This window comes from Benincasa hispida, chromosome 9 (genome assembly GCF_027475165.1).
Source record: "Benincasa hispida cultivar pf3 chromosome 9, pf3_genome.v1.1, whole genome shotgun sequence".
Taxonomy (NCBI): Eukaryota; Viridiplantae; Streptophyta; class Magnoliopsida; order Cucurbitales; family Cucurbitaceae; genus Benincasa; species Benincasa hispida.
This window is the reverse complement of record NC_143486.1, coordinates 55,711,321-55,732,526: the sequence shown is the minus strand read 5'-3', so window position 1 is coordinate 55,732,526 and position 21,206 is coordinate 55,711,321. Positions and strand designations below refer to the sequence as shown.

At 38.2% G+C, this 21,206-nt stretch overlaps 1 protein-coding gene across 15 annotated transcripts; it reads right to left on the bottom strand.

Moving 5' to 3' along the window:
• Window positions 1-1,020: 1,020 nt before the first annotated feature.
• On the bottom strand, window positions 1,021-21,066 carry LOC120084441 (uncharacterized). 15 transcript variants are annotated; one of them, XM_090318308.1, is made up of 7 exons: window positions 20,579-21,066; window positions 20,396-20,465; window positions 20,266-20,303; window positions 20,066-20,170; window positions 19,470-19,713; window positions 2,712-19,287; window positions 1,021-1,620 (listed from the first exon to the last, which is right to left on the bottom strand). In XM_090318308.1, exon 6 carries the CDS (start codon window positions 15,717-15,719, stop codon window positions 14,247-14,249), a length of 1,473 nt encoding a protein of 490 aa, XP_090174434.1. In that variant the 5' UTR covers window positions 15,720-19,287; window positions 19,470-19,713; window positions 20,066-20,170; window positions 20,266-20,303; window positions 20,396-20,465; window positions 20,579-21,066; the 3' UTR covers window positions 1,021-1,620; window positions 2,712-14,246. The 15 variants fall into 15 exon arrangements, with proteins under 15 accessions (XP_090174434.1, XP_090174435.1, XP_090174432.1 ...); XM_090318309.1 differs by having other exon boundaries at window positions 19,470-19,659; XM_090318306.1 differs by having other exon boundaries at window positions 20,066-20,134.
• Window positions 21,067-21,206: the final 140 nt, after the last annotated feature.

Below are 21,206 nucleotides of genomic sequence, written 5' to 3'. Positions count from 1 at the left end.
ATTAAGAGCATATAGTTCAATTAGGGTATTGGCTTTCCGACCTTAATTGATAATTAGGATGCTTGATTGATTTTTTTTTTTAATTAGTTGTCAGCCTTTGTAGAGACTAGTTAAATCATATCAATTTGGTATTTGTGCACGCATGAATTGAAAATTTGTTTATTTATTGACTATGTTTGCACTCGAAATCTCTGTCATTAATTTGACTCTAACCAAAATAAAAATATTTATAAATCACCACCTACATCTTCTACTAACAAGTAGCATAAGCGGCAAGTACGGAGTCGATCCATTGGGAAGGCTTATTTCTAATATTTTCTTAAGTTAAATTCAACTATGAAAGCGATAAAAACGAGGGTTTTGATAAAGCAAGAAACATATTTGAAATTAAAAGAAAGAGAATAAATGTAAACAAAGTTTGGTCAATCTCATTTCTAGTTCAAGTTAGACATTCTTTGCAATTTCATTCTTGATTCCTAGTATTAATTATGCAAACGAATTATGCACACAACTACTCGCTTGACTCGATTAAGCTAGCCTCTAAAATGGAGGATAGCTAGCAAAAATCTAGTCAAGAAAGCGTTATAAACATTGATTAAAGTTGGACGACCTAACTCTAATCAACCTATAAGCTTCTAATCCTATTGAGTTCGATAGCATCTATATACAATAGAAAACATATGCATTAAGTTCAAGAATTCAATTGGGTCGATTAATCATCAAGATACCCATATTCAATTAATCGAAATTATCTTTGAATCTAACAATTAATGTATTCTAGAGATAGCCATCAAATACACAATTAACTATTGTTACTTAGTAGATCTTAGCTTGACATTCCTATATATGAACACATTCAAGCAATATATTCAAGCAAGATTGTAGCAAAACTAAGAATCTTGGCTATGCATGGTCAAAAGATAAAAATCCATAAACATGCTTTTAGAAGTTCAAATTGATTCAAAGAAGCATACATTTAGATTGCAATGAGTTAAAGAAAAGTAAAAAACTCAAGAAATGTACAAAGAATTCTTGAACTAGAGATGAAATTGAAGAAATTACTTCACAAATTCATTGACAAATCCATGAAGAAATTCAATACATTGTTTACAATTCAAAGAAAGAAATGAAAATCTAACCTAAATGGAATAGAATTACCAAGGAGATGAACTGATCTTGAGGGAAACTTCAGATTCCATGAGAAAACTTTTGCCTCTCTTTGCCAAAAATGAAAGAAAAGCTTTTATATTCGCAGGTGTAGTGTCGCGACGTTGAGGACACCGTTGCAACACTAATTTGTAAAAAAGCCAAGAAGCATTGGGTGAGGGTCAAGATGCTTGGCTGACGCTGGGTTGTGGTGCGCGCGGACAATTCCGTCAATCTCCGGAGCGTTGTGACGCTCCTTGGCAGCATTGCAACACTACCCTATTGTGCAACAATGTGATGTGTTCTATTTTTTAACGTTGCTCAACGCTTTTTGGAGGGTCGTGACGTTGCTTTTGATGGCAATTTGGTAAATATCTTGATTCTCTTCAATTTTGTTGATTTCTTGGTTCTTCTTTGTTCTTTTTACTCTAAACTTCTTGAAATGACTCCTAACTGCTCCCAGGATTCTTTTACCTATAAAATTGAAATATTAAGAAAAGAATGGAAGTAAATTTGAGGGAATTATCATAGAAAAAATAGCACTCTTAAGACCTATCAGAGTTCCATGATAGAAATTGCATAGAATTCTCCCTCTTACTCTAGAAATTATGGACTCCATTCCTAAATTACATTTACCCTTTGCATCTTAATTTCTTGCATATTTTCAATTTGTCCAAAAAGCCAAAACCCAGTTTTTACTGCTTTCATAGTCACATTTAGCTTAAGAGAGATTTAATTCTTGGCCTCTCTATGGTTCGACCCCGCACTTACCACTGTTGCTACGTTTTTGTAGTAATAGAGTAGTTCGGTGTATTATAAATTTTCTTTTCTTTCGTAACCCTTTTCAAGAATCAAATGAAATCAAAAAAGGCTTCGAACAATGTGTCCTATTTTCATAAAGCACCATGTACTGGCTTGGAGCACCACGACGCCAACTTTCCTTATTTGAATGTTTTGCAAATTTGGTAAGTTCTTTGGCTCCAAATTTTTATCCTCTATATATTTGAAAGCTCTTCAATGCTCAAGGGAAGAAAACTTAGCACGAAATTTAGACCTAAAAGAGAGAATTCTTAACCTACAAAATTAAAAAGTATACAAAATTATTTTGGAGACCGTTTGAGATCCCGAGGTTCTGACCGAGAGGAGATTGATGACATGAGTGGCTAAACTACAAATTTTCTTAACCTACAAATTTTCTTTTCTGGCTCTTTACCTTAGTTTAACTTTATGTTTTCAAATTTATATGAAAGTATGTATTTGAGAGAAACTCTCTAGTTCTAGGATGTTGGTTTATTTACTTCTGGATTTAGGTTAATATTTGGTATGTTTCATGAATATTGTAAAACCTTATGCTTTTCAATGTTATTATGCTTTATTCTTATTGATTGGCCATCAATGATTTTTAGATTAAATATTCATATCGGTAGGTTGCATGTATAATCTGATGGAATATACTAGCATGCAACGGAAGCAAACAGAATCAATAAGCACTCTTATTACATTTAATTTGAGTTCTAAAGCATGCTATTTCAAAAAATCAAAAAAGGGTTTCAAAATGAAGTTACCTTTGATGAATTCTTCCAATTCCAAGTTGTTCTTCACTCCAATTCAGCTCCAAATCAACCGTAAACCACCAAAAGATCTTCTCTACTATTCTCAGCCTTGAATTTGAGTGGTGAAACTCATATTTGAGCGAATTTGTGAAGGTATTTTTGTGGGTTTGAAGAGGAGGAAGAAGTAGCAAAAAACTGATTTTCCATCTTCCAAACTCTAATTTCTTCTTCAATTCAGGAACTTTTTAATTATTCTCAGCATGCAACCACTGAAGCTCTTCACCAAGGCCAGCTACTACTTGAGAAATTAAGTAGATTAGGTGGGATTATGCATGAGGAACACCTCATGCTTGAGGAAAGTGGGAAAAACCCCACTTTCTCCAATTTCAAATCAAATTAATTTCCATTTAATTAATTCCAAATTAATTAATTTGATTAATTCACAATTAACCACATTCAAGAATTTTAAAATCCAATTTCTCAAATTGGAAAGTTGGAAATTAATTTGATTTTTAATTAAACATATTTAATTATTTAATTTAATTTAATATCTAATATTAAATTAATCACACACCTAATTTTAAACATGAATCCTATTCATGTAATTTAATATTTAAATCATTATTTAAATATTATAAACTCTCAAATTTCGTTTAATTTCAATAAATTAAACATCAATTATATCATATATAACTAAACAAACCCTAATTCGAATTTGAACCTATTCAAATTCAAACCCAAGTTTCAATTTGAACATTTTCAAATTCAAATTCAAATTGATATCATCCCAAATTCACTCAATTGAATAATTGAAGGTGTTCATGTTTTATGAGCTAGTAGAGGGACCTTATAGACCTACAGATCATGAGCTCCAACAATATAAGATTAATTGGCTAAAACTCTTCAGTCCAAATTAATCAGTATTTGTTAACTATCAAGTCACACCAGTATACCTCGATAGTTGTACTCTCCTCACTATAGATACATTTGTGTCCATATGATTTAACCATAACCAGTAAGTCGACCCTTCACAGGTCGTTCGTAATAACGGTTGGATCAATATGCTGTTTTACCCCCGATATTACGTCTTGCTCCTTAAGTTCCACTGATCCTCTAATGAACAATTGGTTATGATTCAATCACTAAACTGGATCTCTCTCGGACCAGGGAGAAGGTGGGGCCCCTTGTTCAAGACCTAGATTCAGTACTTAAGAGAACAACATTTCTCTTATCCCTAAATTGGGTAGGCATGAATTCCATCTTGCACCCTATGTCCCTAGCTATCTACCCGTTCTTACCCCTGAAATGGGAGATTTATTGAGGTGCTGTTAAGCCAACCTTCACCTATGCAAATCTAAGGATATTCCTGAATAAACAAGAATTCATAGTTAGCTCAGAATTAAGATCGAGTTACCTAGGTCATCTAAGCTAAATAGTCAGTCTTAAATAGTAAACAGCGTTTATAAAGTAAGACTGACTTATTTCTTGGTTTGATATCATGCAAACTCATTGTACAGGACACCCCAACTCCTCATGTGAAAACATGAACGAATCAGGATCACTTCGTTTGTAACACCTTTACAAAAACTTGTAACCGCTATAGAGTAGGCCGCATCCAATAGTGTTACCAGAATAAGGCACCCAACCTTATTCATATACTATAGACCACTTTTGGTTATTTACTCGAACTTGATCCATTTTTATGTCTCTACATAAAGTTCAAGTATTCAAGTAATAGCCATGGATCTTAGTTTATTGGATTTAGACTGTATGAATGTAATTTAAAGATTCAATAACAACTTTATTGAAGAAATGTTAAATAACATCTTTATTGATAATAGAATATGTTTAATTTTACAAACTGCGAGTTTTAGAACACACAACCCAACAATACTCCCACTTGGACTGAAATGCCAGTGGATGATATATACAAATATATACAATGTTGAGTTACACTGAGAGAATAAAAGGTAGAAATTCAATAAACTAGGGCATTAGATACGCATAAATTCTCCCACTTGCCCTAGTGACAAATATCTCGTAGACCCAATTCTACTAGGTGACCCTTGAACACTTTAGCCAAGAGGGCCTTCGTAAAAGGATAAGCTAAGTTGTCTTGTGAGGCTATCTGCGTGATGATTATGTCTCCTCTGTGTACAATCTCCCTAATGAGATGGTACCTCCGCTCGATGTGCTTTCCACATTTATGGCTTCGAGGTTCCTTTGAATTTGCAACTGCTCCACTATTATCACAATAGAGGGTGATGGGCAGATGCATATTTGGAACTACTTCCAAATCCGTCAGGAACTTCTGAGCCATACTGCTTCTTTTACTGCTTCACTTGTAGCTACATACTCAGCTTTCATTGTGGAGTCATCAATACAACTTTGCTTGATACTTCTCCACACTACTACTCCTCCATACAAAGTGAATACTGACCCCGAAGTTGATTTCCTCGAATCTATATCAGTTTGAAAGTAAGAATCAGTGTATCCAGTAAGGAACGGATCCTTAGAACCATACACGAGTATATAATTTGTCATTCTCCGGAGATACTTGAAAATGTTCTTAACAGCAGTCCAATGATCATATCCAAGACTAGACTGAAATCTGCTGACTATTCCAACTACATAGCATATATCAAGACGAGTACACAACATTGTATACATTAAACTCCCTACTGCTGATATGTATGGAATTCATTTCATGTCCTCAACCTCTTAAGGTGTCTTAGGACTTCGTTCCTTAGACAGATGAATTCCATGTCTGAAAGGCAACGTTCCTTTCTTGGAATTTTGCATTTCATATCTAGACAACATCTTGTCTATATAAGATGCTTGAGATAATGCTAAAGTCTTGTTCTTGCGATTTCAAACTATTTGGATCCCAAGAACATACTGTGCTTCTCCCAAATATTTCAAAAGGGATCTTACGGACCTGTAGATTGAAGCTCCAATGGTACTCGGATAATTAATTAAATTACCCAACATCCATTAACTGTCGGACATCCACTAAAGACCGACAGTTGCACTCTTCGCACTACAAATAAATTTTTGTGTCCATTAGATATAACCAATCAACAATGTAATGACACTTCACAAATTGCTCGTAAGTATAGCTGGGCCTTAATACCATTTTGCCCCTATAGTTACATCTAACTTCTTAACCACTGATTTCTTTAATGAACAATAAGTCATAGTCCCATTATGAACAAGTCCCTCTCGGGCCAAGAGAGGGTATGGCCACTATGTTCAAGACCCAGAATCAGCCCTTAAGGGAGCAAACTTGTCCCTACATCAGGGAAGGAGTGAATTTCGTCTTGTGTAGCTGTGTACCCAGCTCCCCAGTTAGACAAATCCCCAAAATGGTAAACTTGTTGAGTTGGCAATTATGGTCACTCTCACCCATACAAATCAAAGGATCGCCTTCATGACTAGGAGTTCACAACTCACTCAGGATTTAGGTCATGTCACCTATGGTCATCCTAGTGAAATGTAAGTCCCTATTATTAACGGGTGTTAAATAAAGAGACTAATCATTTCATGGTCCGGTCTTATACAAACTCTTTGTATAGGATACCCCTACTCACATGTCTCTACATGAATGATCAGGATAAGATCATTTGTAGCACTTTACAAAACTTGTAATACCTACAAAGCGAGTCATATCTGTAGAGTCACCAGGATAAGGTACCCAAACTTATCCATCTACTACAAACTGTTTAGGTTATTATTTAAACAATATCCACTTGTATGTCTCTACATACTTGTTTAAATTACATGAAATAACCTTGGATCTTAGTTTATTGGATTGAGTATATGCTTATAAAATAACACTTATTTTTTTAACAACAATATGTTTATACAAAGTTTACAAACTACGAGATTACAAGGAGATTTAGGACACCAATCACAAGACTGCACGCATACGATAGGCCTATTCCATGAAAGTTCAGAGTGTTGTGATGGTCCCATGTGACAACGTGGCACTCACCAAGATAATGCTCTCAAGTGAAGCGCACCGGATGAGGCGTCAAGCAGAGCGCCGTTGTGCTCTTTGAAAGGATAGCTATTGCCTTCAAGAGCCACACAGAGCGCCAAGGCAGTGCAGCTGCGCTCTCCTGAGTAGTAAGTCCATAATTTTAGCTCTTCAATTGGTTAATGCTTCTTGAGCTCTGTTTTGCCGTGTTGAAGCCTTAAATTCGTTCCAATGATCCGTTTTACCTTCTTAATACTCAAGACATATAAAAGTCAAGAATAAAAAAGTAAAATTCCAGAACGAGCACGAATTAAGCGAGGAATATAGCACCTTCCAGGAGCTATCACATACACAACCCACCGTCCATTGCTATAACTAGAGAACTAACCTAAAAAAACAAATTTAGCACTTGCCTGCAGATCAATCCATGCTTGTCACTATTACTATGCCATCATAGTAGTAGAAGCAAAGTTGGTATTACAAATTATTTTTAATTAGTAGAGGTTTGCAGGCGACAGTAAATCTTACTGTCAACCATCAAATAAATCAACAGATTTCACTTTCCTTAGTCATACGAGGTGGGTCAATAGGCATCACAAACCCACGCTTACAAGTAGTTTCATCAGTAGTATTTATCTTATGACATATACATACCTCAATGAAGCTCTTAAGCAATGGATAAATGTAGTTTACCTTACCATCATTGACTTAAAAGTAAGCTTGCCTTCCTTCACATCTATAAGAGCTCTCTCTGTGGCTAGGAATGGTCTTCCCAAGATGACGGGGATCTCAGAGTCTTCCTCCATATCCAAGACCACGAAGTCTACAGAAAAGATAAATTGGTCCATCTTTACAAACACATCCTCAATTATACCTCGTGGGTATGCTAAAGATCTGTCAGCCATCTATAATGAAATTGTAGTGGGCTTCACCTTATTTAGTCCAAGTTTCCTGTAAATCCATAGAGCCATAAGATTAATAGAAGCACCTAAATCACATAAGGCTTTCTCAACAGAAGAAAGCCAATCGTGCAAGGAATAGTAAAACTCCCTGGATCCTTTAATTTTTAAGGTAGCTTATTATGTAAGATAGCACTACACTCCTCTACTAGATTAACAGTCTCATATTGCTCAAATTTATTTTCTTATATAACACCTTCTTCATAAACTTTACATAACTTGGCATTTATCTATGTGCATCAATAAAAAGGAACATTAGCATGAATTTTCTTAAATATATCTAGAATTGATAAAATTGTGTATCTAAGTTTTTCTTTTCAAAACATTGAGGAAAAGGTAAATTTTCACTAGGTAAAAAAGGAGGATTAGGAGACTTCTTTGAAGATGTGTCTAGGCTTCCTTTTTCTTTTCTTCCTCAACTCTCTTCTCGTGCATCATTGATTTTTTAGATCCAACATTTGAGACTCATTATTTGATTTCACAACGGGCTCCTTGGAATAGTTCTTAAGGTTATAGCATTGCATTGCTCATGGGGTCTCCCTCCAAATGTGCTGGGAGTATTACTCATCTTAATAGAGTTTATTGGAACAACTATTTGTTCCAACTTGGCATCCGTGTGTTGAATGGCTTTGTAACGACCCAAACCCCTAAGACTCAAGCTAGGTCGTTACTAAATACATGCATGCATGGAACTTAAATGACATCTTTGTATGGTGAAATAAATGCTAAATAAATAAGGTAAGTTCAAAAGCCCTTCATTAAATTCAAATATTAAAACAACAATAGAGTACTGATGCATTATTTTATTAATTGTGGAATATGGATGATATGCGTTGATGGAATTATGTTGTGCACTCAAGTTTCCCCAGTGGAATTCAAGTGTAAATTCCTCTAAGTTTCCTGGTAAGTCCAGGGTCAAACACAGGGACTTGTGAAAATAGTTTGCGTTGATAATTTTCTTATGAAAACATTGCGATAACCGGTAAAATAAATAAGGTGGTTGGTTTGTTGTTGCGTTAATAAAAATAATAATAAATGCGACAGAGTTCGAAAAGAGTTGGCAACGGGAAATACGATGAATATGCGGTGAACGGGTTGAGAAGGGTTTCGGCTAACACTCCCTAGGTTGCGTTCATGCCTTGCGATCATGCAACATGCATACAATAGTAAACCACCTCTCGGCGTGAATGCCATGGCTTCTAAGGCTAGAACGCATGCGATAAATATGCGATAAGTCTACAGGGTTTACACATAAACCTCTATTTCTATTTATGCAATGACAACATGACATTAACACAAATATGCGACCGCATAATATCATTCCTATTCCTAGGATGCATGCGATGCAAGTTGACAAACAGAGCTTATCTCTATGTCCCTATTTCTTGTTTATGCAGGCCTAATCTTGCTCTTTCAAGTCATATTCTAACCTAGCTCTCTCGAGATATTAGGTTTTTTCTTTAGATTCTCTCTTGAGCAACTCTAGTGGGATGTTTCGCACAGCATAAAACAAGATAATCACAAGCAATGAACTTCCTAGATCATGTTAACTTAGTTCCTCTCGGCCCATTCAACTAGTTTAGCTACTCATGCGTATTAAGAGAGTGAGCAGATGTAGAAATAGAACTTCCATTGAATAGATAAAAGATGAAGTACAGAATGACAATGCAACAGTAAAGAGCCTGGAGCATTTTCTTGCCACCAGGTGTTACACTATTCTACTCATGTTGTAAAGATAATCTCGCTTTCGCGAAAGTCAACCCGCTCTCTGCTCTTACGCCCCAAAGATCTCTCTCGAGCCCCCTTGGACGATCTCTAGTGTCACCACTCTTCTCTAGCTCCGTCGTGAAATGGAAAAGAAAACTATGAACAAAGATGTGAACTTGTAAGGTGATGAAGTAATTGATTGCTTAACCTCTTCTCTGAAGAATTGATGATAGTGAAATCGATCTAAGCTACAAGCTCATGTCCCCGTAACCAGTTCCCTAGCAACAGCGCCATAAACTTGTTGACCATAAATTTGATCTAAGCTAAAAGCTCATGTCCCCGTAACCAGTTCCCCGGCAACGGTGCCATAAACTTGATGACATGGATCTTATGCTAAAAGATATGCTATGCTATGCACAAGATGATGTGATACTACTTCTAGATTTGCGTTACTTATGAATGTTCTTGTAGTATGCCATGCGTAGTCACAAGTTTCCTTACGTTGGAACTAAGTATAATTCCACCGCAAGTTTCTCAGTGTGATCCGAGGTCGAACACAGGAACTGTTGAGGTTATTGTGGTATGTTCGTGATATATGCGACTAGGTTTTTCAATCTTTAAAGAGTGTTTTGTACAAGTATATAAAATTGCGGTAAAGTAAAGGCAAGCAGTAAAAATGCGATAATAAAATAAGTACAATAAACCTAAGTTAAATGATACAAGATACAAGCTTCATGATACAAGATGCTGGGGTCTAGGCTGGCTGTGAAGGTTATGCAAAGAACATGGAATGCGGCAGCAAGTCTTATGTACAAAACAGAAAGAGACAGATAACTAATATAAACAGTGCAAGTTTCTTAATTGCGTTGAAGCTATAAGTACAGTTCTGCTTTTCTCTTGGCGTACACCTTTCAGTGATCGGCTGCGCTCCCACATGTCTGTGGTGAAACAGAGACGAACGTAATGAACGTAAGGTTGCTTCTATGTCTCGAAGTACTACTCACTTTAGTTAACGTATTCTTCTAACCTTCTCTCAATAGATCAGAATGGCATCTTCACTTCTACTCTCACAGGTGAAGATGTCGTCTAGCATGCCTTAGCTAAACGCAGTTATCTCTTTAATACAAATTAAGTTACTTTTTTAATTCATATTAGCTATTAGGGGACTAAGAAGACATCATGGAGAAAGTGATTAACGGAGGAACGGAAGTAGACAGAAAATGGAATATGAAAACAATCGAAACATTTAATATATCTATTAAGCGTTTGATACATGGTGTGTGAATGAAGAGATAAAGAAAGTGAAATACAATGATGAAAAGAGATAGAATAGATACAAACAAGCGCCAACATCTTGGCACCGATTCGGGTGGAGATTTGCTTGTCGGAATGGATGGATCAGATGGATGGATGAGCTTCCCTCTTAGGCTTGCTCAACCGGTAGTAGGGTTCTAAACACAGAGCTTCTCGGCGGGTATTTGGCAGAATAGAACTGAGAACTCACCTCTCGGCCTTGTCTCGTCTTCTTCCTGGATTTCTTCAATTAAGCACTCAGCTTAGCCTTTTCTCTCAACACTTTAGCAGCAATTAGCCCCGTATCCTGTAGCATAAGTTTTCTCTGAAATCTATGGGGTATTTATAGGTGAGGACTCCGGCCTTGTGGTCCCCACTTGTTGTTATGGTAATTCCGAAGATGGGGGAATAATTATTCCTTCTGTTATGCAATCAGACCGTAAATTCTACACAACCGTTAGTTGTACACGTGTCTCAATCCTCTGCTTTTGCGTTGCTAAACTGCATCTTTCGATTGTGAGTTCGCATGCGGTGTTGTATTGCGACTGATGTATTGCGCCGTCATTACGGTATCGTTTCTTCATTGTTGATTGACGGGCGCAATGTGACAGAGATGCGTTGATCAGTTTCTCTTGAGCCTTGAGCGCAAGCGGTGACTTAGTTTCCTGCAAACCAAATTAAAATTCTCCTTGTCTTCCATCTTAATGATGTTAGTGGGTGTAATTGCGATAATTTATAATTATTGTAATTCTAAGCTAATTTTAATACAATCGGCACATATTCACTATCTTTTGGCCGCAATATCTAGATAAGGTAGCATAAATAACTTGTATTTCTACAAGTTATCAAGAATGCACTTGGTATTTATAGGACATCAAAGGTGAAAGGTGGCTTCTCTCTCCTGGTTTTACAGATGGGACAACTTTAATTCCTGACTGATGCTCCAGATAGTTGTCAACGATAAAGCTGGATGTACTTTATGACCGTTATCGGGTGTCAACTTAATTTGGATCCGACTACTGTTAGCTTTCCATCCCATCGATCTTAATTTTCCTTTCCTCCGAATGCGCCCACCATGTTGCAGTGATTCTTCTTAGGTGGATGTTTGCGAGCACGATCAACGCAAAGTCTTGCGGTGAAGTTGCACTCCACTGATGTATTCCTATGATCGCATTCTTTGCATTGTGTTAACGCATTATTCTGCACAAAAGTATAGAGATTTTACTGCTCTAATGCGTTGGACGCATGCGACCGTAATATTATAGAATTTATGCTTAATGGACACAATTTAACATATTCTAGCAACGCAATCCAACATTGTTTAAGAACTTAGTACTATGATAACGTACATTTCTGCCCGTTATCCCACCCCCAAATTTAAACAATGCTTGTCCTCAAGCATAAGCTAAAGATTCCTCTAGCAAGTTAACCGCAAAGTTCTTTTCCTAGTTTCTCAAGGATACTTCATTCAAATCCTATATACTAGAATTTTCTTAAGTCTTATTCAAGTCTACTCTTAAAATATTTCTAAGACCTAGGGACTACAAGTTTAACTTTCAAAAGGACTTTACTAAATTCTGGAACATTGCATGATTTATTTCAAAAAGAAAATTTCTACCGGGGTGACAAAAGATTTATCCTTGCACAAAAATTTTCTTTATTGCTATTTTTTTCTAACCTTGCGCTGATCCGAGTGTCTTGCCTTCGTTTTGGCTTGCCCCCACAGGTGTCATGCGAACATCCAACTACAAGTAATGCACTCTTTTCTCAGACTAAACTCATACCGATTTGGCATTGGAGTTGCGGTCATTGATTTATGCATTGATCCTGGTAACTTACTTTCATTTTGGCTTGCCCCCACGTGTGTCATGCAAACATCTAACTACGGGTAAGTGCCTTTCAACACTTAACTCTTATAAACATGAGTTTCCCCTTTGCGTTGACAATGGAGTTGTTATTCTCAAAAATATTTTTTTTTCATAGAACCGAAAATAGCAAGGTCACAAATAAATACCTAACTCCCAAATTTAAAATGCGGCAATGTCCCCATTGCCAAAAGATTAAAATAAGTTATGCGATGTTCTAGAATGCGTTGTAAAGACAGTTTGAAAGAAAGCTAGTAAACCCCTAACTTCCAGAAATATTTTATGAGGTGACTATCTTAAGATTAAATTGACTCTAATATATACGAAAAAAATAGAAGCATATTTTTCATCATTGAAATCTTACTTGGCAAAGAAACAGAATGCGGTAAACTACTAAATTTATCTACTTGTTAAATGATTATGGTAATCAAGAAGGATGCAGTGATAAGACATCGAAAAGTGAAATGCACTGTGATAGTGCAAAATTTGAAATAAAGATAAGGAAGAGTACACCCCCAAATTTTGCGCTGTCACCTGCAGTGTGTTGACGCATCCATCCTTGTGGCGATCTTTCTTCTTTGGGTTACGGTGATGGAATAAGATGAATGCTTCTTCGCGTAACATCGCCACAATCCAGTGCCTCGATCGTTGTAAGAAAAAAAAGGAGATGGTCAAATTATTTTAAACAAAAGAAAAATCGGTAACGCAAATTAAAATTTTTTTTTTTTTTTGTAGAAATAATACTGAAAAATGAAAAGATAGCTGAAAGATAGTGAAGATTCTGAGTAGTGTTGAAAATAGTTGAAGACTTGAAGTTTTCCAAAACTTGCGTCCCTGAGAAATTGTGATCATGTGACAACGCAGGGACCACCTACTTCCTTCTTTATTCAAAGTTTCTTAGTTCCATGGAGTCGACTTGGCGATGCCAGTCTTCTCCATGGTATACCTTTATCGCTGCCCATTGACTTTGAATATGTTGGAACCATCGTCATTTGATAATTCCACCGCGCCAGGCAGAAGTACTTGTCGAATTATTAACGATCCGATCAACGAGACTTTAGCTTTCCCGGGAAGAGTTGCAGACGTGAATTGAAAAGAAGACCTTTTGCCCGACTTGGAGGTCCTTACCGCATATGCGTTGATTAAGTTGAGCAGGGTTCAAGGTTTTACTCGCATATGCGATGGGGTGCAAAATTTTTTTCTTCTTTTGCGCTAGTGCGGCTCCCATCGCATACCCGCTTGCGTCGCACATGATTTCGAACGGCAGTGTCCAATCCGGCGTAATTAAGATGGGTGCAGTAATCAATGCATCCTTTAAAATTCGAAATGTGTCGAGGCAATTATTGTCAAATTTAAACTTTCTGTCTGCCTCTAGTAACGCACTCAATGGTCTTGCTATCTTAGAAAAGTCTTTAACGAATCTTCTGTAGAATCCAGCATGCCCCAAGAAGCTTCGTACTGCCTTCACGTTGGTTGAAGGTGGAAGCTTTTCAATTGCATCAATCTGTACTTTGTCCACCTTCAACCCTTCTCGAGAGACCTTGTGCCCCAACACTATACCCTCTGTCACCATGAAGTGACATTTTTCCCAATTAAGCACTAGGTTCGTCTCTTCACATCTTTTTAGAATTTTCTCCAAATTGGCCAAGCAGACTTCATAAGTGTTCCCATAAACGGAGAAGTCATCCATAAATATTTTTACTGAATCCTCGAGATAATCTGAAAAGATTGCCATCATGCACCTCTAGAATGTGCTTGGTGCATTGCAAAGGCTGAACGGCATGCGACGCAAAGCGAATGTCCCATATGGGCAAGTGAATGTGGTTTTGTCTTGGTCTTCAGGAGCTATCATGATATGGTTGTACCCGGCGTATCCATCCAAGAAACAGTAAAAATCATTCCTTGCCAATCTATCAAGCATTTGATCGATGAATGGAAGAGGAAAGTGATCCTTCTTTGTGGCCGCATTCAATTTGCAGTAGTCCATACATATGCGCCATCTAGTGATGGTTCTTTTCGGTATTAATTCATTGTTCTCATTGGGGACTGTCGTCATTCCGCCCTTCTTTGGCACACATTGCTTAGGGCTGACCCACGTGATATCTGCAATGGGATAGATAATGCCCGCATCCAGCCACTTGATAATCTCCTTTTTGATGACCTCTTTCATCGTAGGATTAAGTTTGCATTGATTCTCAATGGTTGCTTTTTGGTCGTCCTCAAGACGAATGTGGTGCATGCAGTATGCGGGGCTAATTCCTCTGATATCAGCGAACGTCCAGTCGATTGCTCGCACATGCTTTTTGAGAATGCTCATCAATGCATTCTCTTGATCTACGTTAAGCGCAAAAGAAATTATTACTGGCAGCTTCTCATTCTGCTCCAGAAATGCGTACTTCAAATGCGTTGGTAGGGTTTTTAGTTCAAGGGTTGGTGGCTCCACGAGGGAAGGTTGCGTTATTTTTCTTTCTTCCTTCGGCTCTTCTTCTCGCGTTGCGATCGATCCTTCTTCTTTGTTTGTTTTTGCTAAGATCGCATTGCAGGCAGCTACGGATGCGTCGGCATCCTCTTCTTTATACTCTTCATTAGACTTTTCATCTTCAATCAAATTCAAGTCATCTTCCGAATCTGGCAGGTCTTCCTCATTAGGAAATTTCATGGCATGAATTATATTAAATTTGAGCTTCTGTCCGTTTATGCTCAAAGTGATCTCGCCCTTGTGCACATCAATTTGAACACGACCTGTTGATAGGAAAGGTAACCCCAAAATGATGGGCACATCTTTATCGGCCTCATAATCCAGGATGATGAAGTCAACTAGCAAAATAAATTTATCAATTGTGATCAGCACGTCCTTCACCTTGCCCTCTGGATGAACCAGAGACCTGTCGGCCAGTTGGAGAGTCACGGATGTGGGCACAAGTTGCCCCATATTTAGTTGTCGAAAGATTGACAACGACATCAAATTTATGTTGGCCCCCAAGTCACACAGGGCTTGTGCAATATAGAGTCCTCCTATGGAGCAAGGAATAGTGAAGCTCCCAGGATTGCTCATCTTTGGTGGGATAATAGATTTAGAACCTTGTGTTAATGCCACCGTGGCAAATTTTCCAGCGCCTCTTTTCTTGGTTACCATGTCCTTTAGAAACTTGGCATAGGCAGGCATTTCCTCAATTCCTTCACTGAAAGGAATGTTAACATGTAATTGCTTTAACATAGATAGGAAGCGTTGGTACTGTACCTCTTCGTTTTTCTTCTTCTTTAGCCTCTGAGGGAAAGGTGGTTACTTGAACTTTCACTATTCCCGTTTTATTTGGCTTTGAGGTTGACGCAACCTCAGGTTCTACTACTTCATTTACTTTTTCTTCTTCTTGTGTTGCCGCAATCTCAAGTTCAGCTACGATAGAGGTTGATCTGTTCTGCTCCTTCTTTTCTCTCTCCATAGTCTTTCCACTGTGCAATGTCACAACCTGACATTGCTCCTTACCTGAACCCCTGGGTTGCATGGAAGCTCGGTTGAACTTGGCAGCGCCCATTATGGTCTACTTTTGAGCTCATTTGCAATCTGAACCATTTACAATTCAAGATTGTGATGGACGTAGCCTGGCTTTGAAGCACCGTCTCATTTTTCTCTATATATTGCTTCAATAGGCCTTCTAGGGAAGAAGATTGTGGTCGTTGTTGTGAGCTACTTGCTTGGTTGCTCTATTGACTGTTGCTGCGTTGAAAGAACCCTGGTGGCCCTTCTTTTTGTGCCACAGATTGAAAATTTTGTTGTGGATTCTTCCAGGCAAAGTTTGGGTGGTTTTTCCACCCGGGGTTGTAGGTTTTGGAAAAGGGGTTGTTCTTTATAAAATATACATACTGTGAGTTTTGTGGACAATCCTCCATCGCATGCCCATCATCGCAAGTCCTACACCTTGCGGTGTTTTGACTTATTGTGTTGATTTACCCACCTTGCGATGTTGGGCTGCTGATCGTCATTCCTTGAATCAAATTCATCATTGCGGTCATTTGGTTTTGCAATGAAACAATAACACCGTTATTTGCATCAGAATCTTTGAGTCTTAATCTTTGGTCGCTCTCCCTCTCGTCTTCATGATTCTTGGAGATGCAATCCAGGATATTCTTCGCCTCTTCATAAATCTTGTCAAGCAGACCACCAGCTATAGCTGCATTGGCAGCGGTCTGCAAAGTAGAATACAAACCGTGGTAGAAAATTTCCATTTGAAGGCAGTCTGGTAGCCCATTATGCGGACAATCTCGAACCAACCTTTTAAACCTCGCCCAAGCATCACTGAGCGATTCGTCCATGTCTTGTTCAAAGTTAGTAATAAGTTTTCTTCGTCTCGCATTCTCAGTAGGTGGGAAATACTTCTTCATAAACTTCTCCACCACCTGCTCCCAAGAAGTGATCTCTCCTGGTTCGGGTCATTTCTTAGCCTGATCATAGAGAGAAAATGGAAACAGCGTTAGTTGAACCTCCCCAGCAGAGATGTTCAGAAACAAAAAAGTATTGTAGATTTCAATAAAACTTCGGAGGTGGGCGTGCGGATCCTCGCCACTCCTTCCTCCGAATTGACCTGCAGCATCACCGGTTTCATTTCAAATCTACTTTCGTCTAAGGCAAGCCTCATGATTCCCTGAGAGAAATCATAGAGGTTTGGCGATGTATAGTCCCTAATGGGCCTATTGCGATCGTTGGCCAACAAAATTGGATTTTCCATGACATTGTTGTTGTTTGGTGCTTCATTCCTAGGCTGCTCCGCCATCTCTTCTTTATCGGATTGTGGTTGTTATTGGTAGTTCCATAGTCTCCTTCGAAATGTTCTCTCAATCTCCGGGTCGTAGTTCGCCAGAGATTGAGAGTTCTACAAAGAATTCACAAAAATCACCGTTAACAACTATTTTGCCGAAGTCGCCGGCAACGGCGCCAAAAACTTGATGCGTTATTTTATTAATTGTGGAAAATGGATGATATGCGTTGATGGAATTACATTGTGCACTCAAGTTTACCCAGTGAAATTCAAGTGTAAATTCCTCTGAGTTTTCTGGTAAGTCTAGGGTCAAACACAGAGACTTGTGAAAATAGTTTGCGTTGATAATTTTCTTATGAAAACTTTGCAGTAACCGGTAAAATAAATAAGGTGGTTGGTTTGTTGTTGCGTTAATGAAAATAATAATAAATGCGGCAGAGTTTGAAAAGAGTTAGCAATGGGAAATACGATGAATATGCGGTGAACGGGTTGAGAAGGGTTTCGGCTAACACTCCCTAGGTTGCGTTCATGCCTTACGATCATGCAACATGCATACAATAGTAAACCACCTCTCGGCGTGAATGCCATGGCTTCTAAGGCTAGAACGCATGCGATAAATATGCGATAAGTCTGCAGGGTTTACACATAAACCTCTATTTCTATTTATGCAATGACAACATGACATTCATACAAATATGCGACCGCATAATATCATTCCTATTCCTAGGATGCATGCGATGCAAGTTGACAAACAGAGCTTATCTCTATGTCCCTATTTCTTGTTTATGCAGGCCTAATCTTGCTCTTTCAAGTCATATTCTAACCTAGCTCTCTCGAGATATTAGGTTTTTTCTTTAGATTCTCTCTTGAGCAACTCTAGAGAGATGTTTCGCACAGCATAAAACAAGATAATCACAAGCAATGAACTTCCTAGATCATGTTAACTTAGTTCCTCTCGGCCCATTCAACTAGTTTAGCTACTCATGCGTATTAAGAGAGTGAGCAGATGTAGAAATAGAACTTTCATTGAATAGATAAAAGATGAAGTACAGAATGACAATGCAAGTATAGTAAGCCTAGAGCAATTTCTTGCCACCAGGTGTTACACTGTTCTACTCGTGCTCTAAAGGTATTCTCGCTTTCGCGAGAGTCAACCCGCTCTCTGCTCTTACGCCCCAAAGTTCTCTCTCAAGCCGCCTTGGACAATCTCTAGTGTCACCACTCTTCTCTAGCTCCGCCGTGAAATAGAAAAGAAAACTATGAACAGAGGTGTGAACTTGTAAAGTGATGAAGTAATCGACTGCTTAACCCCTTCTCTGAAGAATGAACTTGGTATTTATAGGGCATCAAAGGTGAAAGGCAGCTTCTCTATCCTAGTTGTACAAATGAGATAGCTTTAATTCCTGACTGATGCGTTGGATAGTTGTCACCAATAAAGCTGGATGTACTTTGTGACCGTTATTGGCTGTCAACTTAATTTGGATCCGACTGCTGTCAGCTTTCCGTCCCATCGATCTTAATTGTCCTTTCATCTGGATGCGCCCACCATGTTGCGGTGATTCTTCTTGGGTGGATGTTTGCGAGCACGATCAACGCAAAGTCTTGTGGTGAAGTTGCGCTCGACTGATGTATTCCTATGATCGCATTCTTTTCATTGCGTTAACGCATTATTCTGCACAAAAGTATAGAGATCAACTGCCCTAATGCGTTGGACACATGAGACCGCAATATTGTAGAATTTATGCTTAATGGACGCAATTAACATATTCTATCAACGCAATCCAACATTGTTTAAGAACTTAGTACTATGATAACGAGCATTTCTGCCCGTTATCAGGTACCCATAAATCATAAATGTTAATAAATAAGTCTGAAAACAATTCTTAATAGTAAGTTTTAAACATCAAAACTGAAAGTTAAGCAAAACATGAAAAGAAATATAAATCTCATGAGCGGAAACATAGCACTAGTTCCAGTGGCTAAATCACGAATTTCGCTTGTCAATCGTCGGTGCATCTCTACCTTTACCTGAAACAACATGAGAAAGAATGAGTATAAAATACTCAGTAAGCCCACTACTGGGGTCGGGCTAGGCATCTACGTTCTCTAGATGCCTACCTCTAGTGGAACATAAAAACTGCTCTAGTCCTCATAAGACACATACATACATGCAAAATTTTTATTCTATTGTAATTAAGTATGCCCACTACCTCTGGTGAATCTCGAAGGAAACAAAATCCCTGGTGAATCCCAAAGGAAACATAACCCCTGGTGAATCCCAAAGGAAACACAATATCTGGTGAATCTCGAAGGAAACACAATCTGGTGAATCTCGAAGGAAACACAATCTGGTGAATCTCGAAGGAAACACAATCTGGTGAATCTCGAAGGAAACACAATCTGGTGAATCCCGAAGAAAACACAATCTGGTGAATCTCGAAGGAAACACAATACCTAGTGGGCATCTAACTAATCAATAAAGACACTATCACAACCTCAATATCACAATTATCACAATATAATTTCATAACATACATATACACCTCAACATCATGGCAATACAACATGTATATACACCTCAATATCCTCATATCAAATACAACCCCAGTGAATCAAGTATCATCTCTTACTAGCATGCAAGTATCTACGTACACAAATAAATCTTGCAAATTCTCATACAAGAACATATATCGGTCATACTATACTATCCATGTATCATGCTATCGTTCTATTCTGATATTCGTCTATTATGCTAGCATATATCTAGTGTCTGGCCCATGGGCAGCTCCAGTAGTAGAATACGTACCTCAAATTTGGTCATAAATTAATCCAAGTAATTAACCCCCTTACAACTCTTGGAAGGCTTTAAATCCACCTTATAACATACATTACAAATATTAATTTAGCACCCCTGGTCCAAAAATAATAAATTCAAAGTTTTAAACTCGTCTTTGGGGTCTAAATCCAATTAACCAAATTATTTAAAGATCTTCAATTTAACTTTACCTAAATCGAAAATCCACAGATCAACTCCAAGTAAGACCCTGACATAAGAACGCGACCAAGTTTTAAAATTAAAACCAAGGCCTAATCACACATACTCCAAGTATTGCCAAATAAATCCGGGTAAACTCACCCAAGGTGTGATATAAGGCGCACCAAATCTGCTAAAACAATTCCAACTTCACCTAACACCACCTTAATACCTTCAAGAACATGAATCCAAAGTTGAAATATAAAGGCCTCAATCGATTGATGCCAAAAGTAAATGGGCAGTCAAAAATCAATTGAAAACAACCCCAAACAGTAGAAATCTTACCCAAATTGATAGATCTGATGACAGCACAAGAACCACAGTGACGACAAGAGGAATCCGGCGCGCGGAGCTAATGAATCCAGCGTAGATCTGGTCGATTGAAGGAAAGGAGCGGCGCCTGGCGGCGGCGTCTCGGGTGCAGATGCGTCTAGCAAAAGGAACGACTACTGCAGCGGTGTTGGTCGGCTCTTGGATGACACGCAGAGGAGCAGCGCTGGGCAGGAGAAGCTTGGCTGGCGAGATTGACCGAAGGGGGGGTCGACGCGACGGCTACAGTCGATCAACAGCGAGCGGTTATGGAGATCGGCTACTAGGTTCAAGCGGCGACGGTCTGGACGATGGGCTGAGGAGGACGGGCAGCTGGCGAGCAGGGAAAAAAGAAAAAAATCGAGGGGGGAGATCCGTGGTCGCGTGAGGGAGAAGAGAGAGAATTTGGGTTTTTTATAAAAATAATAATAATAACTAAAAATGAAATAAAATAAACTATATTTTATTATTTTCCTTATTCCACTTTATATTATTAAATTCTTTTCTTTCCCAAAATGAAATTAATTCATGCCATTAATTTCCAAATTAAATAATTTCAACGTCAACAATTAAATTCTCACAATTACACTTGAAGTCCAAAATT

Excerpts from the sequence above, each read along its gene's own strand:
- LOC120084441 (XM_090318303.1), bottom strand. The coding sequence starts at position 15,719 with ATGTTAAAGCAATTACATGTTAACATTCCTTTCAGTGAAGGAATTGAG.